The sequence below is a fragment of the Bubalus bubalis genome, chromosome 5 (genome assembly GCF_019923935.1).
Source record: "Bubalus bubalis isolate 160015118507 breed Murrah chromosome 5, NDDB_SH_1, whole genome shotgun sequence".
NCBI classification, from domain to species: Eukaryota; Metazoa; Chordata; class Mammalia; order Artiodactyla; family Bovidae; genus Bubalus; species Bubalus bubalis.
The window spans coordinates 98,626,863-98,646,588 of NC_059161.1; the positions used below are offsets into that span (position 1 = coordinate 98,626,863).

A 19,726-nucleotide genomic window follows, 5' to 3' on the forward strand; every position below is an offset into this window, starting at 1 on the left:
AGTTTTTGTTTCAAGTGACCAGTGCTTAGTTAGCGCATGGTGACTCTGTTACTGAGGAAGAAGGGAAGGATATTGATAACAGTCAGCAGACTATCAGGCTCTGTTGGAATGTCCTGAATGATCTGAAAAGAAATGAATCCCGTTTGCCTTTAGCAAAGGCAGTATCTGTCTGCCTCTGTAAATAGGGTTCGGTTGAGACACAGCATTTAGCAGCTGCTTTCCTGCTGCAGTGGTCCAGCTGAGTAGTTACCATGGAGACACTATGGATGGCAAAGCCTAAAGTATTTACTATCTGTTCCTTCATGGAAAAAGTTTGCTGACCCTGAAGTGCTGCCTCAATCACATTTTCTTTCTCATCTGCTCCCTCGCTAAGGTGATTAAATTTAGAGGCTGCTACTGAAGTTGTTGGCGCTGAGCCTAGGAAAATAAGCTCTACTTCCGATTCAGCCACACCTAAATAAACATTTAAGTTTTATCCTTGACACTTTACTAACCAGTTGGCATTAAGAAAGTACAGAATGCACGAAAGTTAACTAGTTTGGTCATTAGCTGCAATGCTGGCTTTTTTTTTTTTTTTTTTTCTTTTAAGCTAATGAAACTTTATTAAACAATATTTGGAAAAAACCAAAGGGGAAAAAAAGATAAATCTCCAAATCACCCATATACAACAGAAATACAAAAATGCTATACACTATTCCTTTCAGATCCACCCTGGCCCTCCACTAGGTAGACCACTGGCGTTTGACTTCAGTAAACACCTTGGTTGAGTCACCTTCATGATCTCGGTTTTACGAAGTGATAGTGCTGCTGAGCTTTGGGCTGGTCAGATGACCGTTCTACTGCTGTGGTCCGTCCTGGGCCCTGTGTTTCTCATTAAGTGCATTCTTGAGAAAGGTGGCCAGGATGGTGAAAAATTTGGAAAGGAAAGCAGATGGTACAGTAGTTAACTAATTACCTACTATGTTTTACAAACATTATTGCAGTTAGATGTTGTGCAGCATTTCACAAAGAAGTAGAAATTTAGGGAAATGAAGCAGTTTGTTAGGAAGTAGAACTGAGATTTAAATCCAGCTTTGTTTGACTCTAAAACTGATGCTGTCTGATATGCAGCAGTGAAGGGATTCTTATATCTGTGAAGAATAGATCAAATGACCCCTGGGGTTCTTCAGAATTTACATTTTCTATAGTTGTTGAAAAGTGAACTTAGTCCAAATTTCATACAGAAGTTTCTCTGCTTAGGACTGTGGCCATTTACTTGTTAATACTAGTATCAAACAAACAAAATTCACCATCATACACATTTTCCTTCATTGTAATCTAAGCACGTCACCCAACTAAGATTTCACCTCACTGCTATAGTTCAGTGATGGTCCTGGGGGATGAATTTTTGGTTTGTTTTTAGAACTTGACATAACTACTTCGTGTTCATCACTGTATTTTGGGTGCTTTATAGGAGCTGAGTAAGTATTTGTTGAAAACTTTAGTTATGGTGGCTTAACGAGGAAGGAAAACTTCTAAGATTTTTATAGATGGCATTTTCTTCTGCTTATACCTCATCTTCAGTCTCATGGATTTGATCCTTTGTAAGGCTCTGCTGTCCTTGATCATAACAAGAACTGTTTTCTATTAAGTGCCCACTATGTATGCACCCTTCTAAGTGTATTATGTACATTGTTTCATTGAATTTGAAAACAATCATGAGAATTATCCAACTTTTACAATGAGTGAGGGAGCCTGGGTTCATTAATTTGTTATATGGTTTTTCAGCACCCATCGTATGTCAAGCATTGTGCTGGGAAAAAGGGACACAGTCATAACAAGACATAGTCCCTGTTACAGGGGATCTTACAGCCTGGTTGGGTAAATAAGGCAAGCAGTATTGTGCTTCCCACACGATACAGTAAGTACAGGGTTTTCTAGAAGATGGAAGAGGGGGCTTAACCCTTCCATTCATGGCTTAAGCAGTGACCAGAAGAGTGAATATAAATTTGTCAAGTGAGGAAGGGAGGAAACTGTCAAAGGCAAGGAACAGCAAAGGCCTAGACTAGAGCCTAGGTTGTTAGAGTCCTTCTGTCAACACAGTGCTCTGTTTCTGGATAAACAGTGTATGATATGAAAGATCTAGTACAGTGAGGTTTAAAATCTAAAGACTTGTTTCAAATCAAACAGGAAATGTAAAAAATGCCTGGAGTAAAATGAAAATGAAAACCTGAAAATCTAGAACCTATGGATGTAGCAAAAGCAGTCCTTAGAGGGAAGTTTACAGTGATACAGTCTTAACTCAAGAACCAAAAAAAATCTCAGACGACCCAAGTTTACACCTAAAGCAACGATAGAAAGAAGGTCAAACAAAATCCAAAGTTAGTAGGAGAGAAATCATAAAATCACAGCAGAAATAAATAAGAGACTAAAAGAACAATAGAAAAGGCTGATGGAATTAAAAGCTGGTTCTTTTTTTTATTATTTTATTTTCGGTTGCATTGGGTCTGCATTGCTAAGCAGACTTTGCCTACTTGCAGAGAGCAAGGGCTTCTTTCTAGTTGCAGTGCCTAGGATTCTCATTGCAATGGCTTTTCTGGTTGTGGAGCCTGGGCTCTGGGTACAGGGGTTTCAGTGGTTGTGGCCCTGGGCTGAGTTGTTCGGCAGCATGTGGAATCTTCCTGGACCAGGGATTGAACCCATCTGGGTCCCCTGCATTGACAGGCAGACTCTTACCAACTGTACCACCAGTGAAATTCCTAAAAGCTGACCCTTTGAAAAAGTAAACAAAATCAATAAATCTTTAGCCAGATTCATCAAGAAAAATGGGCTGGGGGAGGGGGGGCGAAACTCCACAGCAACTTGTGTCAAGCAAGTCTGTCAGTGTCATTTTTCTAGCATTATTTGCTCATTTTGTATCTCTTCACGTTCTGGTAATTCTCACAATATTTAAGACTTTTTCATTATTATCATATTTGTTATGGGCATTTGTAATCAGTGATCTTTAATGTAACTATTGCAAAAAGATTATAGCTTGCTGAAGTCTCTGATGATGATTAGCGTTTTTTAACAAAAATTGTTTTTAAATTAAGGTACTTCTACTGTTTTCTTAGACACAGTGCTGTTGCTCACTTAGTAACCTCCGGTGTAGTATAAACATAACTTTTATGTGTATGGGGAAAGAGTTTGCATGCCTAACTTGATTGTGATGTTTGCTTTATTTGTGGTGGTTTGGAACTGAACCCAGGATTTTCTGAAGTATGCCTGTAATTGCAGTTCACGTTGTAAGGATTAAACGCGCTCAAGTAAGGAAACACCCCTCACACCTAGTGCAGTGCACATAGACGGTGCTTTTTGTACCTTTTTCATTAACGAGTCCATAATCTCCTAATGAATGTCTGAACTGAGGCTTCCTAAGGATTGTAGGCATAAAAAGATATAGGGAGGAAACACTGGGACACAGAATGTTTTGAGCAGGGCTAGAAATTTTCTATTTTTGTTTGTATAGTAGTTCAGATTTCCTGTAGCTAGTTGGGTTGCATCTTATTCTGTGCAACTCAGAATAATCGTTACAGTTCAAGGATGGTAGAATGACTTAACACTTGGGAATGGTCAGCTAATGTATAGTCAGCTGGTCAGTGTTCTCTGTAGTGTAAGAGAAGGCAGAATCTGTCTGTAGATAATATGGTTCCAAAGTAGAATGATTCAGAGCCATCTTTTGCAAGATAGATGTTAGTGGTGCAAAAAGGGAGAGACCAGCTGGCCACCAAAATAGCATTTTACAGGTGTGGTTTGCTAGTACAGGGTCTTGCCATTCATTTTGATATATTTCTACACATGAACAGGCTCTCCAGGATCAGCTCAAACCACCAAAACTCAGAGACAATAGTGTAAGCCACAAACCCCAATTTATTCAGTCACTTTGGAAATAATTCTCTCTTCACCCCTTTCCGGGGCATCTCCTTTTTGGTATCAAGGAGGCAGCACTAGCTATCAGAAAGTTGCCCAAGATAAGAGGGAGAGACTTAGTCCAGTGGACAGTTTTGTATAGGCTGCTCTGAAACCTGATATATTATAGCAGCTCTGAAAGAGTTAACTTCTCTCATTAGCCAAATCTTTAGGTTTCCCACAGTTATGATTACTATATGAAATCTTGATATGGACCTTAAAAAAACAGGCAGCTTTCTATGAATTTTCTTGAGATGGATTGTTAGTTCTAAGTATGGTATGGTTAAGTAGTTCATTTGTATCATTAAGGACCCAGTTTCTCTCTGCCTCTTTGGATTTTTCTTGTTCCTCAACATTTGCTTTATCCCAAGGCTTTTTTTTTTTCGGAGAAGGCAATGGCACCTCACTCCAGTACTCCTGCCTGGAAAATCCCATGGACGGAGGAGCCTGGTAGGCTGCAGTCCATGGGGTCGCTGAGGGTCGGACACGACTGAGCGACTTCACTTTCACTTTTCACTTTCATGCATTGGAGAAGGAAATGGCAACCCACTCCAGTGTTCTTGCCTGGAGAATCCCAGGGACTGGGGATCCTGGTGGGCTGCCGTCTATGGGGTTGCACAGAGTCGGACACGACTGAAGTGACTTAGCAGCAGCAGCAAGGCTTTTTTCTTTTAGAGTTGCAGTATGGCTGCCATTGGTAATCAGGACTATAAAACATTCTTGTTCAGTATAGTGAGAGAAAGAGGGAGCATGAGTGATTTGGAGACCACCATCAAATGTGCTTCACGTTTCAAATAAGAGTCCTTCCAGGGAGTTTCCTGGGGGATCCCAGTGGTTAGGGCTCCATTCTTCCACTGCAGGAGGCACAGGTTTGATCCCTGGTCAGGAACTAAGATTGCTGCATGCCACACATCACAGCCAGAAAAAAAATAATAAATCCTTTCCTTCCAAGTAGGACTGATAAGGTCACATAACCAGGGAGATGACATGTACCAATTGGTTTAATCCAGTTGTACTCTACCTAGAACTAGGTTTGGGGACATCTCTTAAACAAAATCAGGGTTCACTTAGTAGGAAGTAGGAAGGGTTCACATTATTAGGAAGAAGTAGAGCATAAATTCGGAAAAGGCAATAGCAACCCACTCCAGTACTCTTCCCTGGAAAATCCCATGGACTGAGAAGCCTGGTAGGCTGCCGTCCATGGGGTTGCTAAGAGTTGGACACAACTGAGCGACTTCACTTTCACTTTTCACTTTCATGCATTGGAGAAGGAAATGGCAACCCACTCCAGTGTTCTTGCTTGGAAAATCCCAGGGATGGGGGAGCCTCTTGGGCTGCTGTCTATGGGGTCGAACAGAGTCGGACACGACTGAAGCGACTTAGCAGCAGCAGCAGAGCATAAATTAGGTAGGCAGCCAATAGAGCCTGCTACAATACTTAAAAAATTTTTTTCTGATGATATAAAACATACTTGTGCATTGTATAAAACATTTGGAAAATAAAGCATAGTTGGGAGAAGGCAATAAAAACACCCTAATTCCTCTATCCAGAAAACAGTTTGCTGTCTTTTTCTTGTGTGTGTGTGTGTGTGTGTGTATAGTTTTTATATAATTGAGATCATATACCTTATTACCATATTATATTTTAACGCTTGTAGAATATTCCATTGACTGGATGTACAGAAATTTATTTAATAATTCCTCTACCATTAACTATTTAAATAATTACTGTGTTTTACTGTAATAGTCCATACAACAGTGAATATTGTGGGGCATAAAACATTTCATTTGTTTTGAATATTTCCCTGCTATCTCTCAGGATAATATTTCCCTGCTATCGCTCAGGATAAAACTACTTATCAAATTATTTGATTATATGTGTGCCTTTTGGTTTTACTTTCCAGAAAAATTATATCAACTTAAACTGCTATCAAAATGTAAGTGAACCAGTTTCATTTATAACCACTTCAGCACTGGGTTCTGTCATTTAAATTTTTTTTTTTTAAATCAATTTACTAGGTATAAAATGGTAAATGCTTTTGACATGATCTTTAATTGTTGTCATTATCCTTATTCTCTGTTTGACTTGGGGTTTTATTTATGGCAGGGATCTGCAAAGGCTTGGAGAACTTCAGTCTGAATTGGCGGGAGTAGCTGACTTCTCTGCTACCTATCTTAGGTGTCAACTTCTTCTCATTAAGGTTAGTTTGAATCCATTTTGTTCTTGAATATGATGCTAAGAATGTGCTTTAATGGATTCAGCAGTGTTTGAGGCCTTAAGTGGAAAAATATATGGTCTTATGCAACTGCTTAGCAATGGGGAAATTATGTACTCTGAAGTATAATTACATTTGTCTCTAATTAAAGAATTGTTAACTCATATAGGAATTTTAATTTTTTAATTTGGGAGAATTCTTTTATTATATAATTGGAGCAGATTGGATAATCAGTTGCATTAGAATCCCAAGGATTTTAACTGTTTTTAAATAATTTGATTAGCAAAGATCTTATATAAACATATATATATTTTTGTAATGCTAATTTCATTTTGTCAAAGTCAAATTAGTCAAAGCTTGATTTCATTGCTCTTAAAAGGGCCAACTTGCTGGCATTTCATAGTAGGTAGTTAGATTACATGTATATATATGTGTGTGTGTGTGTGTGTAGCAAGTTAGTACCAAAAGCCTGTTTCAGTTTACTGAGTTGAAAACCAATTAAACTAGCTCAATAGCTGTCAGCTTCTGCAGCAGAATTCTGCTGTTAATTCAGACTTCTGATTTTGGAGAGCCCTCTCACTTGATAAAACTTTACCTTGGCTTTAGTTCTAAGTGTTGTTAGTCTTCAAAGCTGTTAGTGATATTTGACCAAAGTCAGAATAAATGGAGGAGTCAGAAATTATTAGCCACTGTAAGATATGTGATTTTAGGGTGATTAGGTGTATGTATACATGTGAAAATGGATGTGTACACTGAAGTAGGTTGGGATTTAAACAGTCCTAAATTGGCTAGATAGATTCATTCAAATATATGTACCTTTGTAAGCACTAGCACAGTTAAGATGTAGAACATTTCTGTTATCCCCCAAAGTTCCTTTATGTCCCTTTGCACAGTTATTTGGCTTTTCCAAGTTTCTATAGAAAGTGAAAGTGAAGTCGCTCAGTTGTGTCCAACTCCTAGTGACCCCATGGACTGCAGCCTACCAGGCTCCTCCGTCCATGGGATTTTCCAGGCAAGAGTGCTGGAGTGGATGGCCATTGCCTTCTCCAGGGGATCTTCCCGACCCAGGAATCAAACCCAGGTCTCCTGCACTGCAGGCAGACATTTTACCATCGGAGCCACCAGGGAAGCATAAGTTTCTATAAAACAAGGCTAATAATTACTCTACCCAAGTAAGAATTGGTAGCAAGCAGCATGTGAAAACCCTTGGTCTATTGTCTGGTACATAGTGAGTGCCATGTCAACATTGGTCTTCTTCCTTCTTCCTTGGCTTGCTATCTTCTGCATTGGAATACCAAAAGGCCTTTGAAAAGAATCTACTTTTCTTTAGTAGTAAAAGAGAAGAGATTACTTCAAAATGTGATATAATGTTATATACCCAAATGCTTCCCAGGTGGCGCTAGTGGTAAAGAACCCATCTGCCAATGCGGGAGTCCTAAGAGGCACAGGTTTGATCCCTAGGTCAGGAAGATCACCTGGAGGAGGAAATGGCAACCCACTTCAGTATGCTTGCCTGGAAAATTCCATGGACAGAGAAGCCTGGTGGGCTACAGTCCATAGAATTTCAAAGAGTCAGACATGACTGAAGTGACTTAGCGCACACACACCCCAAAAAGCATACAAAATTACTCTGATTTCTACAACTACAACTATATAAAAAACATGTATATGAGAAATTATTGGAAGCAAATATTCGAAAACAGTAACTCTGTTAGTGGTAGTATGATTTAGTAGTATAATTTAAAAATTTCTATGTTAATACTCCAGACTTGCCGCTGTCTGATAGTCACCAGGTACGTGTAACTGTTGAGCACTTTAAATGTTCATATTGAGATGTGCTGTTAGTGTAAATACAGCCTGGATTTCTTAGACTTAGTATGAAAAAATGTGAACTATCTCGTTAATAATTTTTAAACTATTGGTTGCATAGTGTATATACTGGGTTAAATAAACTGTATTGATAAATTAATTTCACCTGTCTCTTTTTACATTTTTTGGTTATTGTTATTTTTCTGTCTTTTTTTTTTAATTTCAAAGATGTAACTACTAGAAAATATAAAATCACATCCATGGCTTACGTTATTATATTTCTATTGGACAGTGTAAGTCTAGGTTTTCTGAACTGTCAGTATGTCTATAATTAAGAAGGACTGAAAATAAGAGACTATAGCAGAGGTTTAGATGAGATGCCATATGGATGGATAGGAGAGGAGAGAGATGAAAGGTAAAATTCGTGGCTATAAGTGATAGTTTTGAATATAGAGAGTTAGCGAGGAATCTAGGAAAGCTTCTTGATTTTTTATTTGAGTATGTTGGTCAGGTGATAGGGGTATTCACAGATAGTGAGCATAGAGCAAAGAAAAAGGAATCAAGTCAAGGAAGAAGGGTCTGGGCTGTCAGGGTAGTCAATGGGCTTTGAGATCAGGAGGTCCCAGACCTCAGAAGCCTAGCTTGCCTGGACATTGTGATAAGGCCTTCATGTCTCCTGCACTTTGCTTGCAAAGCTATGGTCTGGGGCATGGGGTCTTTGGGCCACGAATTGAATGGGGGAGGATTGCATTGGGCCCAAATCATTGGTCTCTACTTTGGCTTAAAAGAGTAAGACTGAGAGGGGGTCTTGATCACAGTAAATTTTCTTTTTTTGTTGTTGTTGTTTTTTTTTATTTTTTTGTTTTGTTTATTTTTAAACTTTACAATATTGTATTAGTTTTGCCAAATATCGAAATGAATCCGCCACAGGTATACCTGTGTTACCCATCCTGAACCCTCCTCCCTCCTCCCTCCCCATACCCTCCCTCTGGGTTGTCCCGGTGCACCAGCCCCAAGCATCCAGTATCGTGCATCGAACCTGGACTGGCGACTCGTTTCATACATGATATTATACATGTTTCAATGCCATTCTCCCAAATCTCCCCACCCTCTTCCTCTCCCACAGAGTCCATAAGACTGATCTATACATCAGTGTCTCTTTTGCTGTCTCGTACACAGTAAATTTTCAAAGTAAAACAAACTCTAAAGTCTCAAATGATATGCAGTCTTTATGACCTCTGGTTCTATCCTCTGCTGACTTGTTAGGCCCTGCAGGAAAAGCTGTGGAATGTGGCCGCCCCTTTATATTTGAAGCAGAGTGATTTGGCCTCAGCAGCAGCAAAACAGGTAAGCTTATTGAGACCTTCTCCTCAGATAGGTATTTGTCCAGAAATTGTGTTCTCTAAGTTAGTTAGAGTCAGAGGACTTCACAAGGCTCTGCTGTGGCTCCCCACTTCCAGCCTGTGACAGAAGATAGTGATACGAGGAGCAGCATAATTAGGGGACACAGCACCGGCTTTTGAGTCAGGGGGCTTTGGTTCTGTTCCCATGTCTGCCTCTAATTTGCTAAGTGATTAAGAGCAAGTTACTTAATCTCTCTGATTTCTAAGATTTCTTTTGTGTTCTAAAATATTATTAATTTGTATTTCCAGAAATGGGGACTTCTCTGTTGGCTCGGTGGTAAAGAATCTGTCTGCCAATGAAGGCGATGCGGGTTTGATCCCTGGGTAGGGAAGATCCCCTGGAGAAGGAAATGGCAACCTACTCCAGTATTCTTTCGTGGGCAATCCCATGGACAGAGGAGCTTGGTGGGCTATAGGAGCCTGGTAATCCATGCGGTTACAAAAGAGTTGGACACAATTTGGTGACTAAACAACAACAAATTTCAGATATGCTAAAATTGAATAATAATATCATGAGTCTTTCATCTGAAAATGTAGCTGAACTCATTTCGAGGTTATCTATATTTTCAGCCTGTACCATCTCTCTCATTTCTTTAACCATCTCTTGAATATTTAAAGGTCCCTACGTTTCTCCTCAGTTTATTAAGTAGAATTTAATTTTACTTGCCTTAAGTGTCTTTCTTCCTAGTTTTGAGCAATTTCCCTTCATTTTTGGGTAATGGCATTTGCTCTTCTGGGTCATGCCTTCCTAACAGTAAGTTTGTATATGACTAACTATGACCCAATTGGAAGATAATGATGGTGACTATGACTGCTACATTATAGTTCACTAAATGATTTCAAGTCTATTTTACTTAATCCTCATAATAATCCCATTCGGTGGAACTTCCCTGGCAGTCCAATGGTTAGGACTCTGTGCTTTCACTAAAGGGGGCACAGGTTCAGTCCCTGGTCAGAGAACTAAGATCCTGAAAGCTGCATGGTGTGCGTGTGCGCACACACACACACACACACACACCCCCCATTAGGTAGGAATAAGTATTGAGTCCACACACACACACACACACACCCCGTTAGGTAGGAGTAAGTAAGAATTGAGTCCATTTTACAGATGAAACAGCACTCAGCAAGGTTATAGTCAGAGAGCTATAGGTAGTAAATCAGAGACTTGACCTCAGATCCTCTGATACCCAAAGTCTGTTTTCTTTCCACTATTCTGCTTGATCTCTAATCTAGTCCCCCTCTCAGACCTACCATGTGGCTTGTAGGGGAGTAGAACTTAATGACTGCAGACTGGAGATGGGCCATGTTGGGAGGGATGGGACCAGGAAGCAGTAATCTGGAAGAGAGAAAAGAATTACCATTTCCATGCGACATTTGGGCTCCCTGGTGGCTCAGATGTAGAGTCTGCCTGCAAAATGGGAAACCTAGGTTCGGTTCTTGGATCAAGAAGATCCCCTGGAGAAGGAAATGGCAACCCACTCCAGTATTCTTACCTGGAAAATCCCATGGACGGAGGAGCCTGGCGGGCTACAGTTCATGGGTCACAGAGAGTCAGACACGACTGAATGACTAATACTGCACTTTCATGTGACAGTTACTGTGTTAAGCACCTTCCATGCCCCATTTAATCCTTTAAATTTTATTATGTTGGTGCTGTTTCTTCTGCATTTACAGTTAGGGAAACTGAGGCACTGTGTTATTTGGAAATATACCTTACTGTCAGTTGTAGGAGAACCTGGAGTCATTTTTCCGACTCAATGCCTTCAAAAACCACAGAAGGGAAAGAGAAACATCATTAGAGGGAGTCGCTGCCTTGGATAGAATAGAACAAGAGCTTAAGATGCACTGGGCTTGAGCTGAGGTCACAGATACTGTTTTCTGCACTGATTCCCTCCGTAAAATCCCTCTGACAGACCCAGCTCATGGAGCAGACTGGATGACTAACAGCTGGGTAATGGTTCCTGATACTAAACTCTTGAGGGCCTTTCTTGAAGATTACGGTTCTATATATATCCATTTGCTGCCATGCGAAGTGAATTTCCTTTAGAGTTACAAGCAGTGCTTTACAGTTTTATCTAAGTGTGTAAACTTTCATATCTTTATGTCATCAACTGAATAATATTACCAGATGACTTTGTTATTTTAATTGACAAAGTAATTCTCTTTTCACAAGACTTAAAAATTTCTGTTAACGTGAATATTAATTTCTCTGAAATTATATCAATTTCTATAAACATAGGCACTTAAAAATCTCAGATCAGAATTAAAGCTTAGGCCTTAAAAAAAAAAAAACAACTCTGGTCAGATCTGGTTTCACTCAGAATTCTGTGCTGCTGTTTTCCTTATAGATCATGGAAGAAACCTACAAAATGGAGTTCATGTATAGTGGCGTGGAGAACAAGCAGGTGGTGATTATCCATCACATGAGGCTACAGGCCAAAGCCCTGCAACTTATAGTAACAGCACGGACTGCTCGAGGGTAAGATGTGTGGTTGGCAAAAAAAGGGTCGCCCAGTCCTTTTAAAGACACCTAAAAATACATTCAGAAATCTCACCAAGGTTAATGATGCATGAAATTATATTTAGGAAGGATTACCTATGGGATGGGCTTCCCTGGTGGCTCAGACAGTAAAGATTCCATCTGCAATGCAGGAGACCTGGGTTCTATCCCTGGGTTGGGTTCGACCCAGAGATAGAAGATCTCCAGAAGATCCCCTGGAGAAGAAAATGGCAACCCACTCCAGTATTCCTGCCTGGGAAATCTCATGGACAGAGGAATCTGGTAGACTACAGTCCATAGGGTCACAGAGAGTCAGGCACGACTGGGGACTAACACTTGCAGTGTTACTTTTCACCTAAGGGATATTGCAAGCTCTTTATTCCTTGAGATATTCCAAATTCCATTCTTATATCATATTAGATCCCTGGCAAAACCCTTCAGTGGCTCTCCATTTCCTATAGCAGAACATAGGATTTCATCTGGCAACAAAGTGTACTATATGATCCCTGATAGATTTCTTTAAGAATTTCGTGCCTGAACCATTTTGTTTTCTCTTCTGAAGGGACTAGTGCTTTGTCTTAGGCAGTAAAGACAAATTTTGAGACGGTCTGGTGCTGTGAGACTACTTTGTTCAAATCTTGACCTTTCTACTTACTCCTTGTTTGATTATAGACAGGGTTTTTTTTTTTTTTTTTTTTTTAGCCTCTCTGAGCCTTGTTTCCCTACCTGTAAAATGAGAATGATGACAGCATCTGTCTCATAAGGTTTCCATGAAGAATCAGTCAGTTCAGTTGCTCAATCGTGTCCAACTCTTTGCAACCCCATGGACTGCAGCATGCCAGGCCTCCCTGTCCATCACCAACTCCTGGAGTTTATGCAAACTCAAGTCCGTTGGTGATACCATCTAACCATCTCATCCTCTGTTGTCCCTTTCTCCTCCCGCCTTCAATCTTTCCCAGCATCAGGGTCTTGTCAAATGAGTCAGTTCTTCACATCAGGTGGCCAAAGTATTGGAGTTTCAGCTTCAACATCAGACCTTCCAATGAATATTCAGGACTGATTTCCTTTAGGATGGACTGGTTGGATTTCCTTGCAGTCCAAAGGATTCTCAATTGTCTTCTCCAACACCACAGTTCAATTCTTCGGCACTCAGCTTTCTTTATAGGCCAACACTCACATCCATACATGACTACTAGAAAAACAGCCTTGACTAGCCAGACCTTTTTTGGCAAAGTAACGTCTCTGCTTTTGAATATGCTGTCTAGGTTGGTCATAACTTTTCTTCCAATGAGCAAGCGTCTTTTCATTTCATGGCTGCAGTCACCATCTGCAGTGATTTTGGAGCCCCCAAAAATAAAGTATTTCACTGTTTCTGCTGTTTCCCCATCTATTTCCCATGAAGTGATGGGACCAGATGCCATGATCTTAGTTTTCTGAATGTTGAGCTTTAAGCCAACTTTTTCACTCTCCTCTTTAACTTTCATCAAGAGGCTTTTTAGTTCTTTTTTGCTTTCTGCCATAAGGGTGGTGTCATCTGCATCATCCAGGCCAGTGTTTTTCATGATGTACTCTGCATAGAAGTTAAATAAGCAGGGTGACAATAGCCTTGACCTTTTGGAACCAGTCTGTTTTTCCATGTCCAGTTCTAACTGTTGCTTCCTGACCTGCATATCGGTTTCTCAAGAGGCAGGTCAGGTGGTCTGGTATTCCCATCTCTTTCAGAATTTTCCACAGTTTATTGTGATCCAAACAGTCAAAGGCTTTGGCATAGTCAGTAAAGCAGAAATAGATGTTTTTCTGGAACTCTCTTGCTTTTCGATGATCCAACAAATGTTGGCAATTTGATCTCTGGTTCCTTTGCCTTTTCTAAATCCAGCTTGAACATCTGGAAGTTTACAGTTCATGTACTTCTGAAGCCTGGCTTGGAGAATTTTGAGCATTGCTTTACTAGCGTGAGATGAGTGCAATTGTGCGGTAGTTTGAACATTCTTTGGCATTGCCTTTCTGGGATTGGAATGAAAACTGACCTTTTCTAGTCCTGTGGCCACTGCTGAGTTTTCCAAATTTGCTGGCATATTGAATGCAGCACTTTCACAGCATCATCTTTCAGGATTTGAAATAGCTCAACTGGAATTCCATCACCTCCACTAGCCTTGTTCGTAGTGATGCTTTCTAAGGCCCACTTGACTTCACATTCCAGGATGTCTGGCTCTATGTCAGTGATCACACCATCGTGATTATGTGGGTCATGAAGATCATTTTTGTATAGTTGTTCTATGTATTCTTGCCACCTCTTCATAATGTCTTCTGCCATGAATAATGAATGGGGTAAAATGTGTAAAAGCACTAACATGGTACTTGGTACATAGTAAGAGTTCATTATAATGATAGCTGTTAGACTTTCTGAGAATGAGAATTGCTATGTTGCTATATTTCATTGATTCTGAAGTGTTCATTTAAAAATTTTAACTTCTCTGAAATCAGATATTTTGATGATGTGCTATAGTTTGATTCAAAGTGTTTTTTGTTTCTTGGTGTTTGATAAAAGTGCATCTTTGGCACCATAGGTTTCATAGAATATGTACTTAGGGAACTTGTTATCAGACAGAAGACACATTTGATGCTCAGTCCACTAGTTGTGTTAGCCTAAAAATCATGTAGAGAAACAAATATATGAGTGTTTAAGTAAGCACCTAAAAACACATTATGAAGAACATTCTGAGTGTTGTTTTATTTCTTTGCTTCTCTTGATGGTGACCTGATACGGTCAGGTGGTGCCTCAGTCTTAGAGATAGCCATACATTCATTTAGCAAATGTTAAATCCCTGCTATGTGCCAACTGTAGCTGAGAAAAGATAAGTGCTTGTGATAGCATCTACACTTTTTTATTTAAAGAAAATGGATCTCCTTTTCAGTTTATATACAATTATTGTAAACATTTAAATATTGCAGATTAAATGAACATTCTGTTCTCTATAATCTACCCATTGTAAAACACCTAACCGTCCATTTAGATTATAAGTATGTGTGTTTAATATAGATTGAATCATAACATACTTGTCTGTCGTGCCTTATTTTTACTTCATCCAGCAATATATTTCATGTTTCCATGTCATTAATAAGGTTCCAATATATTTGGTCTTTACTCATTTTTTTTGGGCTGTGCTGCTGCTCTGTGTGGCATATAAAATCTTAGTTTCCTGACCAGGAATCAAACCCGCGCCACCTGCTTTGGACCGCCAGAGAAGTCCCTCATAATATATTATTTTATATTTTCCATTTGTATGTGTTCCTGCTACTTTTTCTTTTTCCTTGACTTTTGCTGGATTGATTGTTTTGTTTCTCTCTTCTTCCAGGGGTTTGAAGGTTTTATACTATTCAGGTTTTAAGCTATTCAAATTAGAAGCAGTAGAACATACTACTGGTTCAGAGGGCTAGGGTGCCTCATAGCTTAGATTCAGATCTTAACTCCACAATTTGCAAACTTAGTAACCATGGGCAAGGTGCTTAAGAATGTCTCTCCATTTGTTTTCTGTAAGTTAAACCGGGGCAATGATAGTACCTGGATCTCTGTCATGAAGTTATTGTAAGGATATGTAAAGCCCTTAAAATGCTGCCTGACACATTAAGAATAAACCCTTAATATATGTTAGCTCTTTTTAGTTGTATAAATAGTATTTTTACTCATTTTTAATAAATTGATTGACCTTATATTCAGAGAAGGCAATGGCACCCCATTCCAGTACTCCTGCCTGGAAAATTCCATGGACGAAGGGGCCTGGTAGGCTGCAGTCCATGGGATCACTGAGAGTCGGACATGACTGAGAGACTTCACTTTCACTTTTCACTTTCACGCATTGGAGAAGGAAATGGCAACCCACTCCAGTGTTCTTGCTGGAGAATCCCAGGGACGGGGGAGCCTGGTGGGCTTGTATAGAGTCAGACATCTATGGGGTCGTCGTATAGCGTCAGACACGACTGGAGTAACTTAGCAGCAGACCTTATATTTATTAGCATTAAAAATAGAATTCATGATCACCTTTATCAAGACCACATTTAATCAAAATACAAGTTTATTTGCTAGTTTCACATTGTTAAATAATTTAGAATTTAGTTTCAGATTATCCTTTTTTTAAATTGCAGCTGATTTACAGTATTAGTTTCAGGTATTCACTATTTTTATAGATCATACTTCATGAAAAGTTATTACAAGATAATGGCTATAGTTCCTTGTGCTATACAATATATTGAATTACAGTTTTTCATGTATGTCTTATTTTATGAATTCTTTATTAAAATCTGCATCAGTCTTTATAAGTACATTGTCAAAATTATTTAGCTCCAACTTGCCCACCACTCCTGTTTTTGTACTACAATTATGTTTTTAAAAAAAATTATTTATTTGGTTGTTTGGTTTTAGTTGCTGCATGCAGGATCTTTAAATTCTAGCACGTGAGATCTAGTTCTCTCACCAGGGATGGAACCCAGGCCGCCTACATTGGGAGTTCAGAATCTTAGCCACTGGCCCACCAGGGAAGTCCCCACAGTTGCCTTTTAAAATTCCCTGTTCTAATTCACTGTGTATCTGACTGGAACACATTCACTAGTAATTGTTTTTCGGAATAAGTACATAAGTAGTGTACTCATGGGGAAGAAATGGCAACCCACTCCAGTGTTCTTGCCTGGAGAGTCCCAGTGATGGCGGAGCCTGGTGGGCTGCCATCTATGGGGTCGCACGGAGTCGGACACGACTGAAGTGACTTAGCAGCAGCAGCAGTGTACTCATGGCGGAGAAGGCAATGGCACCCCACTCCAGTACTCTTGCCTGGAAAATCCCATGGACGGAGGAGCCTGGTGAGCTGCAGTCCATGGGGTCGCTAAGAGTCAGACACGACTGAGCGACTGCACTTTCACTTTTCACTTTCATGCATTGGACAAGGAAATGGCAACTCGCTCCAGTGTTCTTGCCTGGAGAATCCCAGGGACGGGGGAGCCTGGTGGGCTGCCGTCTATGGGGTCGCACAGAGTCGGACACGACTGAAGCGACTTAGCCTAGCAGTGTACTCATGGAGACTTTGCATATCTAAAACTTTCTTTTGCTCTCATACATGAATGGAGTTCTTTCAGAACTTAATATTGCTATGTCTGTTTCATTCTCTTTCCTTTGTAGTTAATTTATTTTTCTCAAAGCTGTAAACTTTTCTTTTTAGAATTCAGAAATTTCTGAATATGTCTAGGTATGTGTTTACTTTCCTTGTTCTTACTGACCTTTAGTGGGACTTTGAAGTCTTCAGTTCAGTTCAGTTCAGTCACTCAGTCGTGTCCGACTCTTTGCGACCCCATGAATCAGCATGCCAGGCCTCCCTGTCCCCATCACCAACTCCCGGAATTCACTGAGACTCACCTCCATCGAGTCAGTGATGCCATCCAGCCATCTCATCCTCTGGCGTCCCCTTCTCCTCCTGCCCCCAATCCCTCCCAGCATCAGAGTCTTTTCCAATGAGTCACTCTTCACATGAGGTGGCCAAAGTACTGGAATTTCAGCTTTAGCATCATTCCTTCCAAAGAAATCCCAGGGCTCATCTCCTTCAGAATGGACTGGTTGAATCTCCTTGCAGTCCAAGGGACTCTCAAGAGTCTTCTCCAACACCACAGTTCAAAAGCATCAATTCTTCGGCGCTCAGCCTTCTTCACAGTCCAACTCTCACATCCATACATGACCACAGGAAAAACCATAGCCTTAACTAGACGGACCTTTGTTGGCAAAGTAATGTCTCTGCTTTTGAATACGCTATCTAGGTTGGTCATAACTTTCCTTCCAAGGAGTAAGCGTCTTTTAATTTCATGGCTGCAGTCACCATCTGCAGTGATTTTGGAGCCCAAAAAAGTAAAGTCTGACACTGTTTCCACTGTTTCCCCATCTATTTGCCATGAAGTGATGGGACCAGATGCCATGATCTTCGTTTTCTGAATGTTGAGCTTTAAGCCAACTTTTTCACTCTCCATTTTCACTTTCATCAAGAGGCTTTTTAGTTCCTCTTCACTTTCTGCCATAAGGATGGTGTCATCTGCATATCTGAGGTTACTGATATTTCTCCCGGCAGTCTTGATTCCAGCTTGTGTTTCTTCCAGTCCAGCGTTTCTCATGATGTACTCTGCATATAAGTTAAATAAGCAAGGTGACAATATACAGCCTTGATATACTCCTTAGCTCTGTTTTATCTTGAAATTTTTCTCCCTCTATCATTTCTTTATTTACTTCTTCTTCCATCCGCTTCAATCTGTCATACTGGATATTGTATCATCTGGCTCTATTTTTCCTACATTGTATCTTTTCTCTTACAATTTCAGTTTCTTTTTCTATTTTGTATTCTGAGTAAATTCCTCAGCATACTCTTTTAATTTACCATTTCAGTTTTCCTCATTTTTCCTTCTAGTGTTCAACTGTTGAATTGATTTCAGTATTATTGTTTATTTCTGTACCTTTTTTTAGCAGTTTTTCTTGCTTTATGATTGCAATATTGTTTCAAATCTTCTCTTGAGTCTTACTGAGGTTGTTTATTAGAATTTTTAAAAAAGGTTTCTGTGCTTTCTTGCCCTGATATTATCTCATTGAGGTCTTCTTGGTTTTCTTGATAGCTCCTGATGATCCTTATAACATCTGGTAATTTTTCATTGTGTTTTTATACTTATAAGTGAAAGTTTAGACCAGTTTAAATTGGTAATTGGTATAGGCTTGCCTAACAGTTATAGGTCAGTGTTTGGTTTTCCCTAGTGGGCCTTGCTCTTACACTGAAAGTGGGGGGTTCTTAGTGGTAGAGGCCTACTTCATGTATCATGTAGGTGAGGCTAACTACTCTGTTTGGGAGTTTGGGAAGAGTTCTCAAATCTTTTCATATTTTACTGCTTGGAAATTCTCCAAACTGGTTGTATGTAAGCAGGCCAAAAAAGGTACTACTTGGCTAACTTGCTTTCAGTTCAGTCTCTACTTAACTGGAGTTCTCCTCTCTAGCTGTCTCATCCTTGGTGATCTTTGGTTGGTTAACCTCACTAGCAAATTTCAGTTCTACTTCTGGTAGTTTTTCAGAGTTAAGGGAGACTCAAGTGCTACAGACTTTTTAGGAAAATAATTCAGATTAATGTTGCTTTTAGAATACATTTCCATTTGCCATTTATCATTTATTTATCCATTCAACAAATTGTTATTGAAGAGCTGCTTGTTTCAGGAAATACATGATGAATAATATGAAGCCCCTACTCTCATGGAGCTTATGGTTTAGTAGAAAGACTCAACTGGATTATTAAGAACCTTGAGCCCATACTCTTACCCTTTTTTTAGCTTGTACTGGTCCTTTGTTGCCACGCGAGGGCTTACTCTAGTTGCGGTGAGTGGGCTTTCTCATTGTGGTGGCTTCTCGTGTTGTGGAGCATAGGCTCTAGACGTCCGGGCTTCGGTAGTTGCGGCACAGCATGTGGGCTTCAGTAGCTGTGGCTTGAGATCTCTAGAGCACAGGCTCAGTAGTTGTGCATGTCCCCTGCATTGGCAGGTGGGTTCTTATTCAGTATACCACCAGGGAAGTCCCTCTTACATGTTTTTATATAAGGAAAGAGTGTTTTTTATTCACTGGAGCTGTATTCCTTCAAATAATAATGTATTAATGAAAATAAATGGAACATTCCATGTAAAAATTACAAGAAAAAAAGTGCACAAAGATCAAAGGAAAAATCTATTCTTTGATTAGTAAGTTACATTGACCTGGCATATTGCCTGGGCTTAATTAGGTATACATTTAAGTTTAAAGTACTGTGAGGCCAAAGAAATCAAGATAGAGAGGAAAGAATATAGTCTATGTCTGTGTGCAAAGTAGT

At 39.8% G+C, this 19,726-nt stretch overlaps 1 protein-coding gene across 1 annotated transcript in view; it reads left to right on the forward strand.

The window, feature by feature from the left end:
* The window catches only part of INTS4 (integrator complex subunit 4), a 111,264-nt gene that overhangs the window by 77,206 nt on the left and 14,332 nt on the right, over window positions 1–19,726 (forward strand). The window contains exons 16-18 of the mRNA XM_006077388.3: window positions 6,034–6,127; window positions 9,218–9,298; window positions 11,706–11,836. Of these exons, the coding sequence (XP_006077450.1) occupies window positions 6,034–6,127; window positions 9,218–9,298; window positions 11,706–11,836 (306 nt within the window). The remainder of the gene's footprint in view (window positions 1–6,033; window positions 6,128–9,217; window positions 9,299–11,705; window positions 11,837–19,726) is intronic.